Source organism: Maniola hyperantus, chromosome 22 (genome assembly GCF_902806685.2).
Source record: "Maniola hyperantus chromosome 22, iAphHyp1.2, whole genome shotgun sequence".
NCBI lineage: Eukaryota > Metazoa > Arthropoda > Insecta > Lepidoptera > Nymphalidae > Maniola > Maniola hyperantus.
Window position 1 is genome coordinate 1,027,328 of NC_048557.2, and position 22,517 is coordinate 1,049,844.

Consider the following 22,517-nt stretch of genomic DNA (forward strand, 5'->3'; position numbering starts at 1 on the left):
TTTCTTTTGTAACCGAAAACCCAAATGTCAATTTTCATGGAAATAACTTGAAAATGTCGGACTTTCATACAAACTTTCATCCCCTATTAACCTCCTTGGCGGTAGAATTGTCAAAAATCATGAAATACATATTTTTTATTCTTAGCCCAAAGCCTGTAGGTATACCATTTTTCACCGATGTAACTTTAAAAATGATAGACCTACATACAAACTTCCATCCCCTATTTACGGGGGTTAGAGGTGGAATTTCGAAAAATCCTTTCTTATTGGATGCCTCGGTAGCTCAACGGTTAAATGACTGGACTGAAATCCGAAAATTCGCCGGCTCAAACGTCACCCGTTGAACTATTGTTGTACCTAGTGCTAGCACAAGCTTTGCGCTTAATTGGAGGGGAAAGGGGAGTATTAGTCAGCGTGATGAACTTAAAAAAAATAGTTCAACTAAAAGCGTTTAAATTAAACTAACTTTACTACGTCGTAGATGCAGCTACTAATAAAACTCGAGAAACGTTGGCCACAAATATCAAAACATAACATAAATATCATAACACAAACGACCAACGAATGATGAGCTAACTTGGTAGGTACGGACAATCCGGTGAATGCGGTGACCTCAAAACTGAACGGAGATCGATGTGGTTAACACATACGTGGACATAGACTAACTAATGAACAGATAACTCATTAGGCGATTTAATTAATAAGAAAAAATCACGTTATTGGTAAACAGTTGGACACCCAACAGAAAAGTAGAAAAGGCAGGCCAAAACGCGTTAGATAGAATACGTAGAAGACCGTAGCTTAGAGAATTTAATGAACAATACAAAATATTATGCAAAAGGAGAATAAGGCGCCGCGATTCTCATCGTTCGTGCGATGTGCGTGCGTCCGACGAAAATGATCGCGCGTCCCGTGCGTTCAAACAAACTGTGTTCTACTGAATGTCCTATTGAAGATCGCGCGATCATGCGATGCGTTCATATTGAGGTGCTGATAAACTTGAACATTCACTTGTAATGAGCATTCTTGCGAATGCTCATTCACACAAAAATACGGGAACATTTCAGCGAGCATTCTATAGAGCTCGGCTCGTTGTTCAGTTCGACAAAAAAAAAAACGGCGAATGCTCGATGTTCTGTTCAAGTGAATGCTCAAGTTTATCAGGACCTTAATATTTCATCGCACGATGAAATCGCATCGCATCATGGAGGATGACAATAGGACGGCGCCTAAGTCGACTTTATTTTTAGGGTTCATCTATCTCCAGAGTGAAAAAGGCACCATTATAGGATCACTTCGTTGTCTATCTAGACCCGTCATTATAGGATCACTTCGTTCGTTCGTCAAGGGAATCAAAACCTGCAGGGTTCCCGTTGACCACCTACAATCACGAAATGTTTTAAAATGCAATTAAACAAGTACAGTACGACAAGGCTCTTTTGGCGCGTGGCGAAAATCGGAACTGACGTTGCCGCCAAGTGTCCCCCGGGCGTCCTCTGCCTCGGGAACTCCTACGAGCGCCACCACTAGCGTGGCACGCAGGCGATCCTAGCGATGATGATGACGACGCGAGACCCACCGGATTTGACACTATCTCCGCGCGCGATGGCCAGCCTATCGTCCGCAACGCGCAGATCACCACCGGACCAGACACCACCCCCGCGCGCGACGGCGACTCTATCGCCCTCAGCGCGGGGAACACAACCAGCCACGAGGCCCGGGTGAAATTCCGGCTAGAAGACCAACACCGGGGTAATTGAATACCCCGCGCCTTGCCCGGGTAAGGAGGCTACGCCTCGAGGCCCGTACCCCCGCTTGGCCTTCGGCCAACCGGAGAAGACCCTGTCGTCGTCCCCTTTATTCTTGTTTGAATATTCTAAGCCTTTGTTATCCAACAGCGCCCCCCTATCAATGTATATATCAGTTATCATCAGTACTATCCTGTCTTCGTTTTTGCCAGCGTTCTGGTTACACCGTTATAAAATGGTCTATCTGGATAAACATTGCTCCATATTTTTTTAACTCGAGCAATCTGTTGTTGAAATGAACTCGGTCGACTGCACTCGACGGTTACAAGCTAGATACCTAGGTTTAGTATAGTCTAGTGACCGCCACAGATGAAAACAATATCAACTCTCCAGTCTCTACCATCCATTCTAGTTTTGCAATCCGGACGACATTTAAATTTTATAGATTCTATGACAAGAGAAAACCACATTTATTATTCTAGTTTTTTTTTTATTCGTTAAAGGCGCACGCTTGACCACGATCACACCTGATGGGAAGTGATGATGTGGCCTAAGATGGGACGCGTTTGCCTAGAAGGTGCCTATTCACTCTTGTGTGCTTGAAGAATTCATGTAACATATTGTAATCCTACTTCATCAATTTTTTTTAAATTCAAATACAATTTACCCCTTGACTGCAATCTCACCTAGTGGTAAGTGATGATACAGTCTAACATGGAAGCGGGCTAACCTGGAAGGGGTATGGTATTTAAAAGGAAAACCTGAATGACTGATTGACTGTCTAATCAACGCACAGTTCAAACTACTGGACATTTCGAGCTGGGTATGCAGGCTATTATGACGTAGACATCCGCTAAGAAAGGATTTCTGAAAATTCAAACCCTAATGGGGTAAAATAGGGGTTTGAAAGTGTAGTCCACGTGAACGAAGCTACGGGCATAAGCTAGTTAGTGTACTTTAAAGCGAAAGTGTGCCATCGTAATAATATAATGGAGTGAGTCCAGTAGGCATGTGACCGGTGGTTTATCGACACATCATCTCGTTAGTACCGCAGCATCCGCAAACTTATACCCCTTTGGCTTCTATATCTTTGGTAGTTTAAATAAAAGGACTCAGCTGGCAACTCCTCCTTTTAAAACTACTTGGCAAGGTCCTCATTCCAATATTAATCGGTCGGTAATTTCTTCATTTCCGACGTGGACAGTAATCAGTAGATACCCATTATTATAAATACGAAAGTGTGTTTGTTTCTTGGTTTGTCCTTCAATCACGTCGCAACGTAGCAACAGGTCGACGTGATTTTTTGCATGGATATAGATAAAGACCAAGGGCCGGTTGTTTCAACAAACTTTGACGGACACGTAACCTTTAAATATGGCGCTAACGAACGTAAGTAAAGAAAAAGCGTTGATTCAGCATCTATTAGCGATAACGTTCGTTAAAAAGTTACGTTTACGTTAACCAGTGCTGGCGCCATTGGTGATCGTTATATCAGTTCGTAACTTCATACTTCTTACAAACGGAATATTTTATTTACAAATTATAATGGAATCAATTTAATTCAAAGCTTCTAATGATAGTTTTTTTGAAGATTTTGTAAGAAAGAAAAAGTGTTTAAAATGCGAAGTAGCAATATTAATAACTATGTATATAATTTAATATACTTAAAATGAAATAACAAAAGGATACGGAGAAGTAAGTTAATTTTTAGGGTTAGTTTCGCAACCAAAATAACAATGACGAACAGTTTTTTGTACAATGAAGCAACGCACTTAAATTAACAGATGTTAAAGTTCGTCTACGTCCGTTAAATTTTAACGAACGTATCTTACGAAGACCAATGGTTTGAAACAACCGGCCCCTAGAGAGTAACAGAGTCTACTTTTATCCCGGAACAAAGAGTTCCCACGGGATTTTTGAAAAACCTAATTCCACGCGTACGAAGTCGCGGGCATCTGCTAGTGTACTATCAAAGCGAAAGTGTGCCATTGCAGTGTAATGGAGTGAGTCCAGTAGGTACCTACGTGACCGGTGGTTTATCGACACATCATCTCGTTAGTACCGCAGCATCCGCGTAACAGCGAGAGTCGTTGCGTCAGGTTAATGATGCGTTTGTGCTTTGTAACTACGATCTATGAATTTCGATGAGGTTGCACTTAAAATCCACAATCTTAAGTGTGACAAGGCTATCTTGGCGCGTGGCGAAAATTGGAACTAACGTTGCCGTCAAGTGTCCCCTTTGTTCTTGTTTGAATATTCTAAGCCTTTGTTCTCCAACAGCGCCCCCTTGTTAATGTCATTCAAGTGCCAAGAGAGCCTTGTCGCACTGTCTGACTTTGTCTACAGTACGCGGCAGAAAAAAATGTACACCGGTCTTTAGAAAGAGATAGCGGTTTTGTAGAGCATTGTCTCTCGTTGAGACTGATAAAACGTCACATAGGTATGAGTGACAAAGACAACGTTCTATAAAACCGCTATCTCTTTCTAAAGCTATATACCTCACCGCTATGATTTAATCTATTTACTCTCAGACATGCAGATTTCTTCACTATGATTTTCCTTCACCGCTAAACAAATGTTAGTGAATATTCTAAACTTAATAGGGAAAAGCTGACTGACTGACTGAATTATCAACGCACAGCTAAAACTACTGGACGGATCGGGCTGAAATTTGGTTGGTATGCAGATAGCTATTTTGACGTAGACATTCGTTAAGAAAGGATTGTTGAAAATTCAACCCCTAAGGGTATAAAATAGGGGTTTAAAATTTGTGTAGTCCACACGGATGAAGTCACGGGCATAAAAGCTTGTAGGATAGTCATCATCATGATCAACCTATAGCCGGCTCACTACAGAGCACGGGTCTCCTCTCAGTATTAGAAAAGGGTTTTCATAATATAGTACTTATACCGATTTGTTGTATAGTTGAACAACACAATAGGTTTATCAAACACGAGTGTTCTTATTTAAATAGGTAGATATACTAGATATTATGAATACTCAACGCTAAGTGAAGTGTTATTATAAGGCTTGATCCATACTAATATTATAAATGCGAAAGTGTGTCTGTCTGTCTGTCTTTCTGACTGTCTGCTAGCCTTTCACGGCCCATCCATTCAACCGATTTTGACGAAATTTGGTACTGAGATAGCTTGCATCCCGGGGAAGGACATAGGCTTTTTATCTCGGAAAATCAAAGAGTGTATAGGGGACTTTTAAAAACCTAAATCCACGCGGATGAAGTCGCGGGCATCATCTAAATATATAAAAGGAAAAGGTGACTGACTGCCTGACTGAATGACTGACTGACTGACTGATCTATCAACGCACAGCTTAAACTACTGGACGGATCGGGCTGAAATTTGGCATGCAGATAGCTATTATGACGTAGGCATCCGCTAAGAAAGGATTTTTGAAAATTCAACTCCTAAGGGGGTGAAATAGGGGTTTGAAATTTGTGTAGTCCACGCGGACGAAGTCGCGAGCATAAGCTAGTCTAGTACTAAATATGTCGCACAACGGTAACAAGGTCGTCGTAGGACTAGGTTCATTGTGGATTATACCTACATAATACCTACCCGCGGATTACACCTATGCCCGTGTCTATATTATGTACGACATTCTCACAGCTTAACATACAGCATATTCTACAGCCAAGGCCAGGCACAAAACATTGGATTGAACTCCACAATCCTCGAGTTCTCTCCACAGACCGCCACTATATACCTAGACTAGCGCGCGAAGTCTCAATCCTGATGCTGTAAGGTCTTAAGCCGTGTGAATTTGGAAAGTTTTGCTGGTGAATTAATATTTTAGGTACCAATCAAATGACTACTTACACTAAAAAGCTTAAAATAAAAAACCGACTTCCAAAACTACTACAAAGTAAAAAATAACATTTGTTTCCACACGTGTATGTATAAGTCGGGCGAGCATAAGAAAAGAAACTAGAAATCTAAGCGTGAAGCTCGCCCGACTTCAACATACAAACACGACGTGTAGAAACAAAAGTTATTTTTTACTTTGTCGTGGTTTTAGAAGTCGGTTTTTTTTAATTTTTTTTAAATATCGCCTGCCTACAATTGAGCACGAGTCTCTTTGTCACCTTTTCAGTTCAGCTTCAGCCATTTCTTTTTAACTGACTCTGTATAGTTCTTGCATTTCACGAAGGCCACTGACTCATGCTTGTGTTTAAGTCGTATCGGTATACGTAAGGTACACTTTTGTGCGTTTGACAGCGCTTGCTCGCGACTGATTGGTCCGACATGCGTGCACACTTACGCAATGACAATGTAAACGACGCGGACGTTACCACAAGTAAAGTTCACCAGCCTTCGTGAATCGCAAGAACTGTACCTTTATTTGCTTTTAGAACATACAAATCTGAATCAAGCATGTGTTGAGGCCAACAGAACAATTTCCTTAATCAAACTGCTACAGAAAGCGTTTGTATACAACGCAATAGCCGTACATATCGTAAATCCTAATTTCCTCTCCTATATATATATAAATCCTAAACATTATAGTCGCAGAGTCGGGGGAAGTAACCATATTTTATAGACATTTAAAATGTCGAATAGCATTTCCCATTTTCTAAATAAATATAAAAGGAAAAGGTGACTGATTGATCTATCAACGCACATCTCAAACTACTAGACAGATTGGGCTGAAATTTGGGCTAAGGCAAACTAGGCACGTGCCTAGGGGCGCGAGGTTACGAAGGGGCGCGCGCGATCATGTAGAGTTCCATTACCTGAATTATGTCTACTAAAGTAATATTATCTTGGAGTGACCGAAACTTACTCTTCTTTAATATAGCAAAGTGTCATGACATGATTTTCTTCACTCTTCACATAAAAAAAAATAAAAAAAAAATAGTATGATATAATCACCAACTACCAGCTATGCAATGAGACGATTCCTCGTTCTTTTGATATTAGTTAGTAAAATTTTTATATGCTAGAGGGGCGCCTAGGCGACCTATGAGGTGCTTGCCTAGGGCGCTCTCGACATTTGATCCGCCTCTGCGGATAGTTACATCACAATTTACGAAAGTTAGGAAATCTCAAGGCTTCGACGTCACTGGCAGGTCTTAAAATATTATGTTAGTACATTTGACGCAGGTAGCCCTATTTTTAACGAGCTTATGCTCGCGACTTCGTCTGTGTAGACTACACAAACAACCCCCTATTTTGATCCCTTATTAGGGGTTAAATTTTCAGAAACCTTTCTTATTGTCTACGTCATTATAGCTATCCTGTCTATCGTACATTTCAGCCCGATCCGTCCAGTAGTTTGAGCTGTGCGTTGATAGATCAGTCAGTCAGTCAGCTTTTCCTTTTATGTAGAAACTAGCTGATGCCCGTGGAATTAAGGTTTTAAAGATCCCGTGGGAACTCTTTGATTTTCCGGGATAAAAAGTAGCCTATGTCACTCTCCAGGTCTTTATCTATACTCATGCAAAAAACACGTCAATCCGTTGCACCGTTGCGACATGACTGAAGGACAAACCAATAAACCAACAAACCAAATGAGGGTACTGATTTTATTTAGATTTCTCTTAGACTATAACGGTCCACATTGCATTTTGTAAACGACAGACGAATTACTATGTCGAGAACATAATTCAGTTTGTTCAAGTCTGATTCCTACCATTACAAATGTACAGTTAAAATTGAACTTTAACCCGTTAGTAATAGAGTGAATAGTCCCATTTGTTTAGTTGCTGCGAAATCGGGTCAAATTCTAAATTGATTTCGATGACAATTGAATCACATTTGCCGCCTGCTCACTTTGTTAAAACAATTTAACTTTTATTAGTAAAGGCTTTAATTCAATTAGTTATCATTTTTAGGGTTCCGCAGGTACCCGAAGGGTGGCCTCCGCTGTCTGTCCGTCCATCCGTCTGTCTGTCAGCGGGCTGTATCTCGTGAACCGTAACAGGTACCTAGAGTTGAAATTTTCACAGAATGTGTATTGCTTTTATCCAAAAAGATAAACGCAGACGGACGGATGGATATGGATAGACAGCCAGTGAGGGCTTTTTTGTATTATTCCGATACAAGTTAGCCCTAGACTGCAATCTCACCTGGTGGTAAGTGATGATGCAGTGTAAGATGGAAGCGGGCTAACCCTGAATGAGGTATGGCAGTTTTTATTAACCCATTTGGTTTACACACGGCATCATATCGGAACGCTAAATCGCTTGGCTTGCCACGGCTTTGTCGGTAGGGTGGTAACTAGCTACGGGCGAAGCCTCCCACCAGACCAGACCAGAAATTTAGAAATTATAAAATTCCAAACCCTTGCCGGGAATAGAACGCGGGACCTCCCACTAATAAGACCACAGTGCTTACCACTGCGCCAGGGAGGTCGTCGAGGAGTGCTTAAGAATAGGGTCCCGTTGCGCGTTGGCTAAAAATATGATCCTAAATTTTTCAGATTTTTAAATTTTTCTTAGCCATTTTTAGCCTAGTTTCACGTCATCTCGATTGTGCACTTTATGACTAGATGATATGCGAATTAGACGAGCTGCGAATTGGACGAGTTGCGAATTGGACGAGTTCCGAATTGGACGAGTTGCTAATGGGACGACTTGATAATAAACCTGCGCACTTTTATTATTATTATTCCGATACAAGTTAGCCCTTGATTGCAATCTCACCTGGTGGTAAGTGATGCCGCAATCGAACATCACAAACATTTAACATTATAAATCAAATGTTTTATTTATTTGCATATATGGTATGCAAATTCGGTTATTAGCCTGTGTTTTATGCAACGTATACGGATGTACCGCACAGCTTCCTGAGCTAATCTAATACGGGGCTGTATCAAATTGCTCTATGTATCTATTACATAAAATGACTACATTTCATAAGAAATGGTGAAACTTAAGTTTCTAGTAATACTAACAGCTTTGTACCTAATAACTATAACATCTCATCATCATCATCAACCGATAGACGTCCACTGCTGGACATAGGTCTCTTGTAGGGACTTCCACACGCCACGGTCTTGTGCCTCCTGAATCCAGCGGCTCCCTGCTACTCGTCTGTACCCGTATTACAAGATTTTACGTCTCACCAAACCAAACCAAATTCGAGAGTCGAAATACTTCCGCGTTACAGTAAACTGGATCTTAATTGCCTTATTTTAAAGCTCAAGTTTGTCTACACTTCTTCAGCCAGCGCTCCAAGCGGAAACATTGCGAAATTAAAATCAGTGGCATTGAATATTTGACTTCAATTCAAGGCTCTTTAGGTCCATTTTACTTTGATGTTATTGTGTTTCGACTCTCGAATTCTAGCAACGTTTGGTGAGACGTAAAATCTTATACTACGGGTACTGATATCGTCCGTCCACCTAATGGGGGGTCTTCCAAGACAGCGTCTTCCGGTGCGAGGTCGCCATTCCAGCACCTTGGGACCCCAACGTCTATCGGTTTTACGAACTATGGGCAGGCCATTGCCACTTCAGCAACCCGTTGAGCTATGTCGTTTACTCTAGTTCTCTTACTATAACATAACATCTATGACAGCCTAATTAGCTAAATTATTTTGAACCCATACTAAGTATAGTACGCGGCAGAAAATAATGTACATCGACCTTTAGAAGGAGATAGCGGATTTGTAGAGCATTGTTTCTGTCGTTGAGACCGACAAAACGTCATATAGGTATGAGTGACAGTGGGGATGATGATGTGATGTTTAATCACATCATCATCCCCAACTGTGCGTAGTGATTCATTATTCGTCTGGCTCTGGCCAGAGGCGGTTCTCAGTAGACACGGGGTGTCATACTGTAGGTTTTATTATTATTGTTGTTGTAACCTAATGTGGTTTCAATTGGTTGAGGTTATAGTACTAGTTGTGATGTGCTAGGTTAGCTGGTTGGTCTGAGACCGGTATGGGGATGGAGGAGCCGGTGTAGGTAGGGTCCTAGTTAGGGTTGACTAGTCAAAGGAGACGTCGTTGTCATGACTCATAAATGAGGGTAGCTGTGGTGTCTCTCATAGTGCAAGAATATTGTTAGTGCGCCCACGAAGGCTCGGTTAATCTAATATGTTGTAACTTGTAATCCTAACTTATCCGGTTAATCATCATCATCTTTATGAAGGCAGCGGGCTTATCCCGACATTTATACAATAATACCCAATCTGAATAAATGATTTGAGTTTGATATTTTCCTTCACCTAAAAGCAACATAGAGGTGCATGTTCGGGTTCAAACCTCGGACTTCCCAAATAGGCGACTAACCTCCACTAGGCTATCACCCCGCTTCGAATTAAGTATGCAGCACGTTCATTGGAATTCAAAAGGGGTTATCTCGTGGAGATAAGAGCTGGCCCGGTGATGCAACGACCTTGACTTCTACTTGACAAATGCAATAACCATTCCACAAAACGTACCATAAATGGTTTCTTATCAATACATAGGTATTAGGTATAGGTAGGTGACAATGGATGGATGCTACCCTCAGCGTGGAAACCGCTTTTTGATGCTAAGACAAGGGCATCAGTCGTGGGACGGGACACCATTAGCTCCGCGTGCCTGGATTTCGGTGACAGTTCCAGTGATGAAGAACAGCAGGAACTGTCGGGAGACGATCGGCAGCTGTCCCCCCCCCCAACAACGGGCCTCACAACGGGCTCTACGGGCAGCGGCACGTGCGTCCCGCAGGCAAAACCGCGGCGCGTGCGCGGACGGACTCCCTTGAAAAAGGACCCCGTATGGGTTCGAAACTAGTCGGGCTAACGTCGACTACACACGTGAATAAAGCCGGTACAGATCACTCACGGTAGTTTAAACGCTAAAATAGGTATTAGGTACTTAATTATTCAGTTACCCGTCGTATTCAAAAGTTTCCCAAAACATACTTTTTAGTTTTTAGGATCGGTACCTCAAAATCAATCAGTGTGGGGCGTCCTCTCGCCTCATACCCCAATAGCCATCTCGAGCTGTCGCGGACTATAGATAGTCGCTAGGATAACAAAGTTTCCTTTATTGCAACGCACACAATGAGTCATAGTGTTTGTTGCTCAGAACTCGTTCCCTGTTTCCACTAGACTTCATTAGAGTTACCACGTTTTATGGCCTATTTATGTTATGATAAGTGTCACTTATCGTAATGTAAATAACGAAGGATTTACTTTACGATTTACGGTAATTTTGTGGTTGCATCCACTAGATACAATTATCGCATCATAGTTTTAACTATAATATTATAAAGAGGTAATGTTTGTAAGTTTGTTTGTAGGGGGGTAATCTCTGGAACTACTGAACTAATTTTAAAAATTCTTTCATTAGTAGAAAGCTACATTATAATAAGCTACATATTTTATTTCAAAAAAATTAAAGATCCTTACGAAAATTGCAACAACGTGAAAAAAGTCGTCTTATCTGTGAGCTTCCGTGGCGTGCGCTGCGAGCAGGTTTGCAAATTTACGCTCTGCAGGTTTAGGTATAATATAACGGCAGGTAGCCGGTGCCCAGATGACTTAAGATTGAGTTAAAACGAGACAGGTTTATGTGAGAGATAAAGCTCTGTCTCGTTTTAACTACAGTCAGAGTGCGCTCTATAAATCTCACCCTTAGAAGGTGGATGAGGAAGGTCTTTAGATCCATGTGTAATGGCGCGCTCTTGGGAAGGCCTATGTCCATTGTCCAGCAGTGGACGCAAACAGGCTCAGTGATTGCTTGATTGTATAAGTATGAGTATTTTTGCCTCAGATTAAGAATCAAGGTAGATTTGGCATTAAAATAATAATACCTTGTTAGAGCAAGCTAGGTGTATAGAAAAGCTCTGAAGAGTGATAGATACAAACACAGTTTTTTTGTCTTTGTCATAGTTTAGCTTTTTTTGTTGGGCACGAACTAAGACGTGCCCAACAAAAAAAGCTAAACTTGTTGACTTTCGACATTTTGATTATTTTGATTGATTCCACATTTTTGACAGACGTCAACAGAACCTACATAAGCTACATGTGCTACATAGATAAGCAACATCTCAGATTAAGAATCAAGGTAGATTTGGCATTAAAATAATAATACCTTGTTAGAGCAAGCCAGGTGTATAGAAAAGCTCTGAAGAGTGATAGATACAAACACAGTTTTTTTTGTCTTTGTCATAGTTTAGCTTTTTTGTTGGGCACGTCTTAGTTCGTGCCCAACAAACCTCTGTGATAGTTATTTATTGCGAATATTACGAGTGTTTATTTAGTTTTCAGTTTTAAATTTAGTATTGAAGGTGTGTAGAAGCCATTTATGGTGCATTGCTGTGTAAAAGCTGTAGCGAACGCAAATTATGAAAAAACCTTTTATACGTAAGTATTATTTCTTTTGTTGTTTTGTCCCTTTCGTGTCGTGCATTTGTGTCGGGTCTACTTGATAGTTAGTCTGAGAAGGTCTGAGATTTTTGCGGAGTTGCTCGCCAAAACTTGTTTTTCCGGTGCGTATGGTAACCCTACCCTGGGTCTCGGGATGACGCATTCGGCGTGCGTCGATTATAATCGCTCCTCTTAAACGGTTTCCTAGAATTCAGGCCTTGAATGTATCAAGTTCCCTTCCTTATTCAGTTTCTTTGAATATACTTACAGTACGCGGCAGAAAGTAATGTACATCGGCCTTTAGAATGACATTCCGGCTTTGTAGAGCGTTGTCTCTGTCACTCAACCTAAATGACGTTTTGTTGGTCTCAACGACAGGGACAACGCTCTACAAATTTGCTATCTCCTTCTAAAGGTCGATGTACATTACTTTCGGCCGCGTACTGTACCTACTTACTTATTCTGGTATGAAAATTACCAGTTGCTAATCTTACTCAGCGGGCGATGAAGAGAGGCTTGGAGTTTCTCTACGTAATCATATCAGAAATGAGCAGATCCATAGGAGAAGCAGAGTAACCGATATAGATAGGTACCCGATAAAATATTTTGAGACCGACAGACACATAGGTAGAATGACAGAGACAACGCTCTACAAAGCTCTCTTATTCTAAAGGTCGACGAACATTATATTTTTAGGGTTCCGTACCTCAAAAGGAAAACGGAACCCTTATAGGATCACTTTGTTGTCTGTCTGTCTGTCCGTCTGTCTCTCAAGAAACCTACAGGGTACTTCCCGTTGACTTAGAATCATGAAATTTGGCGTAGGTAGATCTTATAGCTGACATTTGGGGAAAAATCTGAAAACCGTGAATTTAGGGTTAGATCACACAAAAAAAAATTAAATTGTGGTCATGAACTAATAATTAGTATTTTCAACTTTCGAAGTGAGTGACTATATCAAGTGGGGTATCATATGAAAGGTCTTCACATGTTCATTCTAAAACAGATTTTTATTTATTTTTATGCATCATAGTTTTTGAAGTATCGTGCAAAATGTCGAAAAAATACGACTTTAGTACGGAACCCTCATTGCGCGAGCCTGACTCGCACTTGGCCGGTTTTTTTAGTATGGCATGTGTTGTTTTATTTCTTCTTTTCTTCTCAAAATGTAAGTACGCTTCATCTAATATGAATGCGAGCATTAGCAAGTAATCGAAATCAACTATCACCAATAATGGTGCCACTTGCCACTTGCCACTTGCCTGGAGAGTGGAGACGCCGCACTGGACCGTGACAGCCATCGACCGCGACCACTACTCGCGCAACTCACTCGCTCCGTGCTTTCACACTTTACATTTTACTCTGTAACCAACCATTCTGATATATTATCTACTTATTTTTTATTTATTTTTATTATTCATGTACCAAAAATTGTAGTTACAAAGTAATAATAAATTAAGTTACATCGGAAATGCTTATCTCTAAACAGAGATTTCTTCCAGCTTCCCATTCAAGGTTGTGAGTAAGGCGTATCAAGAAGTGGAATAGGTCTACGGTACTAGAATCTAATAAACTACATAAATATCTTATAATAAATACCCAAATCAACTTATATACAATAATAATACTTATCATAAATAATTATATACATAATATATGAAAAATATAAATACATATAATATATAAAATACTCTATATTAATGATAGGTAATACTGCTTCACTCTGTATTTGAATGAGTGTACTGAGTGGCAGTTCTCTCTGACATTTTCAGGAAGTGAGTTCCAAAGTTGGGTAGCTAGTACGGTTACTAGTAACTTAGTTACTCGCACGATATGTTAGAGCGATCACGCACTCATCCGATCCGAATCCGTGAAAATACGGATATAAAAACATTTACTTCTTCTTCTTCCTTACCTTATCCCACGCTACGTGGGGTCGGCACAACATGTCTTCTTCTTCCACTCATTCCTGTCATTCGTCAACGTATTATCCACTTCTTTTTCACGCATATCCTCTTTCACGCAATCCATCCACCTTTTCTTTGGTCGTCCTCTCCTCTTTTTTCCTTCCACATGCATACTTAACATTCTTCTAGTGACATGGCTTTCTTCCCTCCGCATTATATGTCCATACCATGCCAGCCTATTACCCCTCATCTTTTCTACCACTGGCGCTACTTTCAAACTACCCCTTATATATTCATTTCTTATCTTATCCATCCTTTTCACACCACACATCCAAGATATCAGTGGCGGATTTTCAGTCTTGGCCGCCCTAGGCCCCAGGATTTCGTAAGTACCAGCCGCCCCTTTCTCAACACCCATTAATCATGGTCGTAGCCATGAGTTGAGAGGGGGGGGGGGATTAAAAATTTACCTTCTGATTTGTCAGTAAAATACAATCCAATGACAAATAGGAGCTCGAGCGCAGCAGGCGCAATTTTTTTTGTTACTAAAAAAAAGTGATTTTTGTCATGATTGGCCGCCTCTAATATCTAGCCGCCCTAGGCCCGGGCCTACTGGGCCTTAGGGCAAATCCGCCACTGCAAGATATAAAAACATTTACGTCATAATATAATGTCATAAGCTACCATACAAATAAGAACAAACGTATTTTCACGTACTAGGATCGGATGAGTGCGTAACCGCCCTTATCTAATAACTATTACCTACCTATTGCTTACTAATAGCGATAATCCATTAAACTATTAACTAATATTATAAATGCGAAAGTGTGTCGGTTTGTCTGTCTGTTTGCTAGCTTTTAACTAATTTTGATGAAATTTGGTTACATAGTGAGCTTATATCCCGGGGACGGATATAGGCTACTTTTTATCCCAGGAAATGAGAGTTCCTGCGGGTTTTTTAAAGGCCCATCCGTTAAACCGTTTTGTATGACATTTGGTACAGAGGTAGCTTGCATCCCGGAAATTTACATAGGCAACTTTTGATCCCGGAAAATGAAAGAGTTCCCACGAGATTATTTAAGGCGAGTCACCGAGGCTAAGTGGAAAAAACTGATTTGCTAGATCAAATGTTTTAGGTATTTACTATTAAATAATGGCCTTGCTAAAAAAATAGAATATACCTAAAGACATTGTCTAAAGAATGTGCTACTTTGATACACAATAGGAAGTACTTCACTCGATCAAATAAAATCTTGAAATAAGCCGAAATAAAAGTCTAAAACGAATTATTTAATACTAAAATTTCTGACTTGGCAAATAATTTTTATATGGAAATATTTGTCTTTAAGTACTACAGAGAACCTGCTAAATTTTGGTTTTCAACAGGACTTCTATAATTTATTAAATTCAAATTTAACGTTTGAAACATAGAATTTGAACGTCGCCCAGCGGTTTACTTCGAATTCGCGCTGCCCGCCTCGGTGACTCGCCTTAACACTTAAATCCACGCGGAAGAAGTCGTGGGCATTCTCTATTATAGAAATAATATGCTTTAAGATTTAAAAACAAATTATTTCACCATAAAAAACCACAAGTTTAGAAGCGAGAATCGATGGTAGAACCAAGAGATAGCGTGATAGTTCATCATTCAGTAAACACCGCCTTCATTTCCAAGCCCCATGACGATTGTATTTAACTTGACATCTAGTTTCATTGTACTTAGAACTTCGGAGTTTCCACTGCGAGATTTCACCTTGATAATGGCCATGGTGGTTTAGAAACACCACAAAAAATGCTGCTTGATTTTAAACATAATTTAAACCTTCGCGCTATTCGATAAGCTTTGCTACACAAAAAAATAATTGTGAATAAAATCAGAAATAATATTCTAAGTAGGATATCGGTTGCGACAGTTGTAAGCCTTAAGTACTAAAGCAAATAATTATTTATTTAGGCAACAAAGAGCATACAAGCCTAATTACAATTCAAGGAAACCTTGACTCTACTTTAAAAACTCTGTAACTACTTATAACATTAAGACCACTTTTTACACAATTGGTACCTACTACGACTACGACCTAAACAAATTGTGTAAAGTATACTTAAAGTGTTACCTACTCGTTTTCCCACGGCTCAAGGTTAATCATACAGCGCTATAGTCGACGCATTTTAAACTGAGTCGTCGAGTTATCTGTTTGTTTCGCTCGCACTTACCTACGACCTGTAAAGTGCGAGCGAAACAGACAGATAACTCGACGACTCAGTTTAAAATGCGTCGACTATAGGCTTCGAAACTCACAATAACCGTTACTTTTGCACGAAAGCCAACGAACTTTCCAAGACATTGCATGCTATGGCCTAAACTTTTCTCATGCTGAGAGGAGACCTGTCTTAATCATGGCTGGCGATGGGTTGACGATGATGATGGCGAGACACCCAACAGAAATATGTAAGTACTAGCAACCCGCCCCGGCTTCGCACGGGTGCTGTGCTGATAAAATTAATCTATAATATAAAAATGAATCACTAAATGTGTTGTTCATCGCAAATCTCGAGAAAAGCTGAACCGATTTCGCTAATTCTTTTTTGTAATATTTCTTGAAGTACGAGGATGGTTCTTACGGAGAAAAAAATTTAATTCAACCTACCCCTCAATTTTCTAAACTCCACCCGAGCGAAGCCGGGGCGGATCAGCTAGTTAATAAATAAATTCTAAAACGCCTGCTTCTATAAAAAATAGTTCGTACTAGATAATGCCGATATAACGCTATATCAGCAAATATATAAAATGCTACGCGGGGCAATACAAGAAAGGCTGAACGAAATCTCGTAACAAAATAATGAAGTTATCAACATGATAATAGGTCTAACAGATAATATTATTGGAGCTAAGCCATCAAAATGGACGCTCGAAGGGGTACGAAATTGTATCATACCCTTCTTCAAGTTGCGGAAAATAGGATATCGAAAACATCATTATTAGAGTTCCGTATCTCTAAATAAAAAGGTACTCTTATAGGATCACTTCGTTGTCTGTCTGTGTGTCTGTCAAGACCCTTCATGGGGATCTAACCTATAGGGTAATTTCTGTTGACCAGATGAAAGGCAGGTACCAATGTATCTTATAGCACAAGTGAAAAGAAAAATCCGATAAGTCGTTAATTTGTGGTTAAATCACAAAAAAAATTTTACAAAAAAAATAAAAACCGACTTCGTTACATAAACACTAAAAATTTAAAAATAATTTAATTTATTACCGAATATATTATGTATACAAGAGTTAATATAGTTCCATAATAATACTTTTTGGTGCCGGTGCCAATTAGCTTTAGCTGCGCGAATCGTCTGGACTTCATATTTTTATGGGACTCCACAATGGCACCTCATTGGCACCGACCCCAAAAAATATTATTATGGAACTATATTAACTCTTGTATACATAATATATTCGGTAATAAATTAAATTATTTTTAAATTTTTAGTGTTTATGTAACGAAGTCGGTTTTTATTTTTTTTGTAAAAATTTTTTATTTCACAATTTTTAGTGGCCCCATGGAATTATGCTATGACGGGTAAAAAATCTACTGTTTACTAAGTTATTACACTGATCGCGAGCAATTTACTCTTATCGGTTGAGGAGTTCCAGTATCTATCTTCGAAGATGTTCATCAGATGTTCACCAAATTGAAATGGGACCAACTTTGAAGTATACCCTTTCAAACAAAAAAAGAATTTTCAAAATCGGTCCAGGCGTTTTTGAGTAATCGGGGAACATACATAAAAAAAAAAAAAATAAAAAAAAAAAAAAAAAAAAAAAAAAAAAAAGATTCCGACGAATTGAGAACCTCCTCCTTTTTTTGAAGTCGGTTAAAAAAGTGTTACCTATTTCTACGCTATAATGGTACGAAACCCTTCGCGTGCGAGTCCGACTCGCACTTGACCGGGTTTTTCGTAGATTTGGATCGGATGGCGGGGTAACGAGAAACCGTAACGAAATCCCGCCTGGAATCATAAGATCCCTAGGTATTACCGCACTCTGCTAGACGTGAATTGATGACTGAACAACTGGATATTGAAAGGATTCCGGCTAAAAATAGAGAAAACCAGCGCTGTATGTTTTTGTACTTGTGCAAGACATATGGCATTTATGCTGAGTAGGGACCTTTTTTTTCGGGTTGTGCCACACATGACATGGTTTATTCCGGCGCTTCTTCTACTTGAGGTCTTTTGACTTTACTACTCAAGTATAAGAGGCGCCGGGATAACCTAACCTAATAATGGTAATGTGTGGTACAGCCTTAAAAAATAAACGTTTTTCTTTCTTTCTTTCTTTCTTTCTTTCTTAAATATATCTTTGCTTTCCAATAAACGTTGCTCGAAGTAGACAGCTGAGCTGTGGTAGTACATTTGTTGTGGGATTGTGTTAACAGTAACACACGAATGCTTTTATGGTTTCTAGTTAGAATTTCTCAACAGTACCTATTTATTAGTCTCAAGTTTTCTACTACGGTTATAGTTATGCTACAAAGTCATGTTCTAAGGCTCAAGAATCTTTAATTTTATGGAAATTTGGCAAACATCAGACAAATATTAGTTTCTAAAACTTGTCTACAAAATTACATTATGAAAAACAAGAGTTTCATAATGTAATATCAGGAAGACAGCATCAAGACCGGGAGCCGCAGCAGAAACAGCTGAAAACGGCAAGCGGCGCAAGTATGCCTCTCTTATAGAGAGTTACATTTTTGTGCCGTTTGCCGTGGAGACCCTGGGGCCATGGAGTCTTAGTGCTAAAATTTTTTTACGAGACATTTCACCGCGATTAATAGCCTCAACTGGTGACAGAAGGGCTGGCTCATTTTTTGCGCAACGGATCAGCCTGGCTGTCCAGCGCGGAAATGCAGCCAGTATTCTTGGCACCATTCCACGCGGTCATGATTTATATAGTAATTAGATAAGGCTAGCTTTAAGTTTTATTGTATTAAAAAGACTTTCATGGAATTAAACTACAATACGCGACAGGTCGAGATGACAATCGGGAAGGGAACACCCCGCACACCTGCACACCTGTACCCCGATTGCCATCTCAACCTGTCGCGGACTAGGTATATTTTTGTATGAAGCGAGTGACTCTACGAGTCTTCTGTAAATAATTGTTGAAAACTTTATTGAAATGATTGTCAAACTCGTAAACCGACTAGGTCAATTTACCACTCACGTTATCCCAAATTGCCCTCTTAACATTGTTGTACGCATAGTTGTTGCGTTAAACGATGCACTTAGCGTAGGCAGGCCTACCATTGTTTGTTTATCGGCTAGGTACTTCCAACGGGTGACTGCATTTACTTGAACGACTTGCAAGGTGGTCAACCATTGAACTAAATTAGTCCGATTAGTCCCTATAGATACGTTATTTCACAGGAAAGTCATATTCTATGCTTCTATGAAGATCTGCCAAAATTAGTAATAAACGAGTTGCAGCAAACAAAATGTTTGATCAACCTGTTCTGTCATAGTACTTAAGTCTTAATTTAATTTTAATTTAAAATAACTTTATTGTTAATAGATTTACAGAGAGTAAGAATACAGGATACACTTAAAAAACAAAGGGCGACCTTATCACTAAAGTGATCTCTTCCAGGCAACCCATACATAGAACTGTAAAACGGGGAGTCGCAATGTAGCTATAGTTAAGTCTTAGTCCATAGAGATCGTTTTAGGTCAATTGGTCTCCATAAACAATGAACTTAACAATGCCCACTACGAGTCAAAAGCATAATACATGCCCACTTTTTTCTAATTTATAGACTAGCGCTTGTCTGCAATCAGACCTGCTGTTAGTGATGCTGATGATGCAGCCATGGAACGCGCTTGACTAGAAAATCCTCACAACATAGTCTTGTGTAACAAACGAAGCCGCGCTGTGTGGAGTAGTATGCAACGAATACCACGAGGCATCTGAACCAAAACCAAACATATCCTCTCGCCCTAATTTGCTCAACGCGATACAAGAATCCACTTATCTGGGCTCGGTCATGCTCCAGTACCTCTTTCGGCGAAACCATTTCATGCATGTAGATTAGGGTTCAGAACCGGGAAATCCCGGTCTCGAAAGTACCGAGAATTCCCGGTACTTTTGTCAGTAAAAAAGAACCGGGAAATCAATTTGATTTCCCGGTACTTTCGGGAATTTTATCTTAATTAGGTACATGTTTCACGCTACTATTACATAAATAATCTAACTTTACTTTTTTATACTTTCTACTGTTCTAAAGTTCAAAACTAACGTGAATTCAGCGCTAAAATAAATAGCGCGCGGTAACTTAACAAGCCTACCTTCTCTCGCTCGCTCGAATTTGAAAAGCTACGCAAGGAGGGCCGTAAGTTTTCTATGTCGTTTGATGAGTGGACATCGGTTCAAAACCGTAGATATCTGAGCTTAAATTTACGCTCGCGTCATTTTTCTGGAGGCAAAAACTTTAAAAATTTGGGGCTCATCAGAGTTAACGGTTCCTTACCAGCGAAGAAATGCGTTGAAGAAATAAGCAGCAAATTAAATGAGTTCGGGGTGTCGTTGGAAGATGACATCATCGCAGAGACAACGGACGGATGCAGTATGATGGTGAAATTTGGCAAATATCTATCGTCTTACCACCAAAAATGTATTGCCCATGCACTTCAACTTGCAATTTCAGATGTTTTTTACAAAAATGATGTCACTTGTGAGGCAGAAGAACGATCTGAAGAAGAAACTCATGTTTCAATGGAAGTAGAAGACGATGATGACGATATTCCTTTGGCAGCACTAAGTAGGCAGAGACTTCAAGTGATCAGAGAATCTTTAGATGAGGATTCGGATTCAGACAACGAAGACGATGGCGTCGAGTTCTTGTCTCAAAATGAAACGTGTTTAATTTCAGAACGTCAATTTGAACAGAGAGGTTTGCTCTTAAAAGTCAAAAAAGTTGTTAAACTTTTTCGCAAGTCTCCAACTAAAAATGATGACGTCCTGCAAAAGTACGTCATCGAAGATTTTCATAAAGAATATTCACTAATCTGTGACTCAGTAACACGTTGGAGTAGCCTCGCTAATACGCTTGAACGATTCTTAAAGCTGCGAACTTGCATTGGGAAAGCATTAATTGATTTAAACTCTAAAATAAAATTCTCAGAAGGAGAGTGGGAGCAGATTGGGAAGTTACATGAAGTTCTTGACATAATTAAAACCGTATTAGAGGCTTTATGTCGTCATGATTCTACATTATTGAAAGCAGATGTTGCAATTAAACTTGCACTAAGAAAATTAGCAAATATTGAAAATAGCTATGTGGCCGAAAAAATAATTAAAATGTTAAAAAAACGATACACAGAAAGGCGTCTCAATTTTACTGCTGCGACGCTGCATTACTTGCAAAATCCATAAAATTATTTCCTTCAACAAAATGATGAAGATTTAACAGTATTTCCTCATCCAAGCAGTGATGAAATGTGCAACGGAATAGTATCATTGCTAAGCCGCACTAAAACCTCAACAACCACAGCATATCCAGCACAACCCTTACCAGTACCAACCTCACAAGGTGAACCGACGAGAGACCGTGACCGTGACTCTGAAGTACTTGAAGTACAAAACATTGCTTTGACGAAAGAAGATGAGTGAAATGCTGAATAGAAAATAGAAGCAAAATATGAAAAGACTTGATTGATTCTAGTTTTATTTTATTTTTAAACTCACACAATATAAGTTCCAATAAAAAATACTTTTAAAGCGTATTGCGGTTTACTTTTATGAGTTCTAAAGCGTATAACTTGTTTTATTTAAAAAAACTATGAAGAAACCGAAATTCCCGAAAGAACCGGGAAATCCCGGTTCCTTTGGGTAAAAGTACCGAAATTCCCGGTTCTCAAAAAAGGACCGGTTCCGTAAACCCTAATGTAGATGTACTGCCGCTGTAGTCAGATACCAAAGAAGGCTAAATAATAGAAATGGCATCTGCCCCCCAACTGTGTAAGAACGTATTCATTTTATTTATGATTATACCTACAGGAAATCGGTAACAAATTCTTCACCTTGACTGGCTGTGAAAAAATGTAAACAGCGAATCAACCAATCAAAGGGCAGAATTTGCTGTCGATTACGATAACGAATAAATTATTCGAAAGCACACAGCTAATCATCACTAACATCCAAAACAACGAATAAAACTGTTTTTATGACATGTTCATACACCTGTTTTTAACAATAACGCGCACTGATGTTTCACTAGTCATCAGCGCGGGGACAAAGTCACGCTTTTTGCCACTTCTATACCTATACTATATTCTGTGGTTCAGTTGGTTTGTGGTTTTACTGAATTGATTTAATAAAGTTTTACTTACCGTTAAGTTTAACGTTCCGGTACAACGCGGTGTCAGCCAATTAGGGGTTATGGATATGTAGAACTGCCGTAAAGCCTTGCCAACAAAGATATTAAACTCTTACCTAATTACTGGTAGGCGTGGATTTTACAAGCTTGAAGAAAATTAAAAGAACGG

At 39.6% G+C, this 22,517-nt stretch overlaps 3 protein-coding genes and 1 long non-coding RNA gene across 4 annotated transcripts in view; 3 read left to right on the forward strand and 1 right to left on the reverse strand.

The window, feature by feature from the left end:
- The window catches only part of LOC117992919 (serine-rich adhesin for platelets-like), a 145,313-nt gene that overhangs the window by 116,167 nt on the left and 6,629 nt on the right, over positions 1-22,517 (reverse strand). The window lies entirely within an intron of this gene.
- LOC117992787 (uncharacterized) overlaps positions 16,070-22,517 on the forward strand; it is a 37,424-nt gene continuing 30,976 nt past the window's right edge. Inside the window, exon 1 of the mRNA XM_034980503.2 lies at positions 16,070-16,073. The gene's annotated coding sequence lies outside the window, so the exon portion shown is untranslated. The remainder of the gene's footprint in view (positions 16,074-22,517) is intronic.
- The window catches only part of LOC138403908 (uncharacterized), a 108,553-nt gene continuing 103,463 nt past the window's right edge, over positions 17,428-22,517 (forward strand). Inside the window, exon 1 of the long non-coding RNA XR_011238030.1 lies at positions 17,428-17,859. This is a non-coding gene — a long non-coding RNA (uncharacterized lncRNA). The remainder of the gene's footprint in view (positions 17,860-22,517) is intronic.
- On the forward strand, positions 19,156-21,625 carry LOC138403924 (uncharacterized). The gene is made up of 3 exons (XM_069506106.1): positions 19,156-19,170; positions 20,314-21,210; positions 21,524-21,625. The coding sequence occupies exons 1-3, from the start codon at positions 19,156-19,158 to the stop codon at positions 21,623-21,625; spliced, it is 1,014 nt and encodes a 337-aa protein (XP_069362207.1).

Coding starts and splice junctions, on each gene's coding strand:
- LOC138403924 (XM_069506106.1), top strand. Junction 21,211..21,523: donor TTCTTGACATAATTAAAACC/GTATTAGAGGCT, acceptor CAACAACCACAG/CATATCCAGCACAACCCTTA.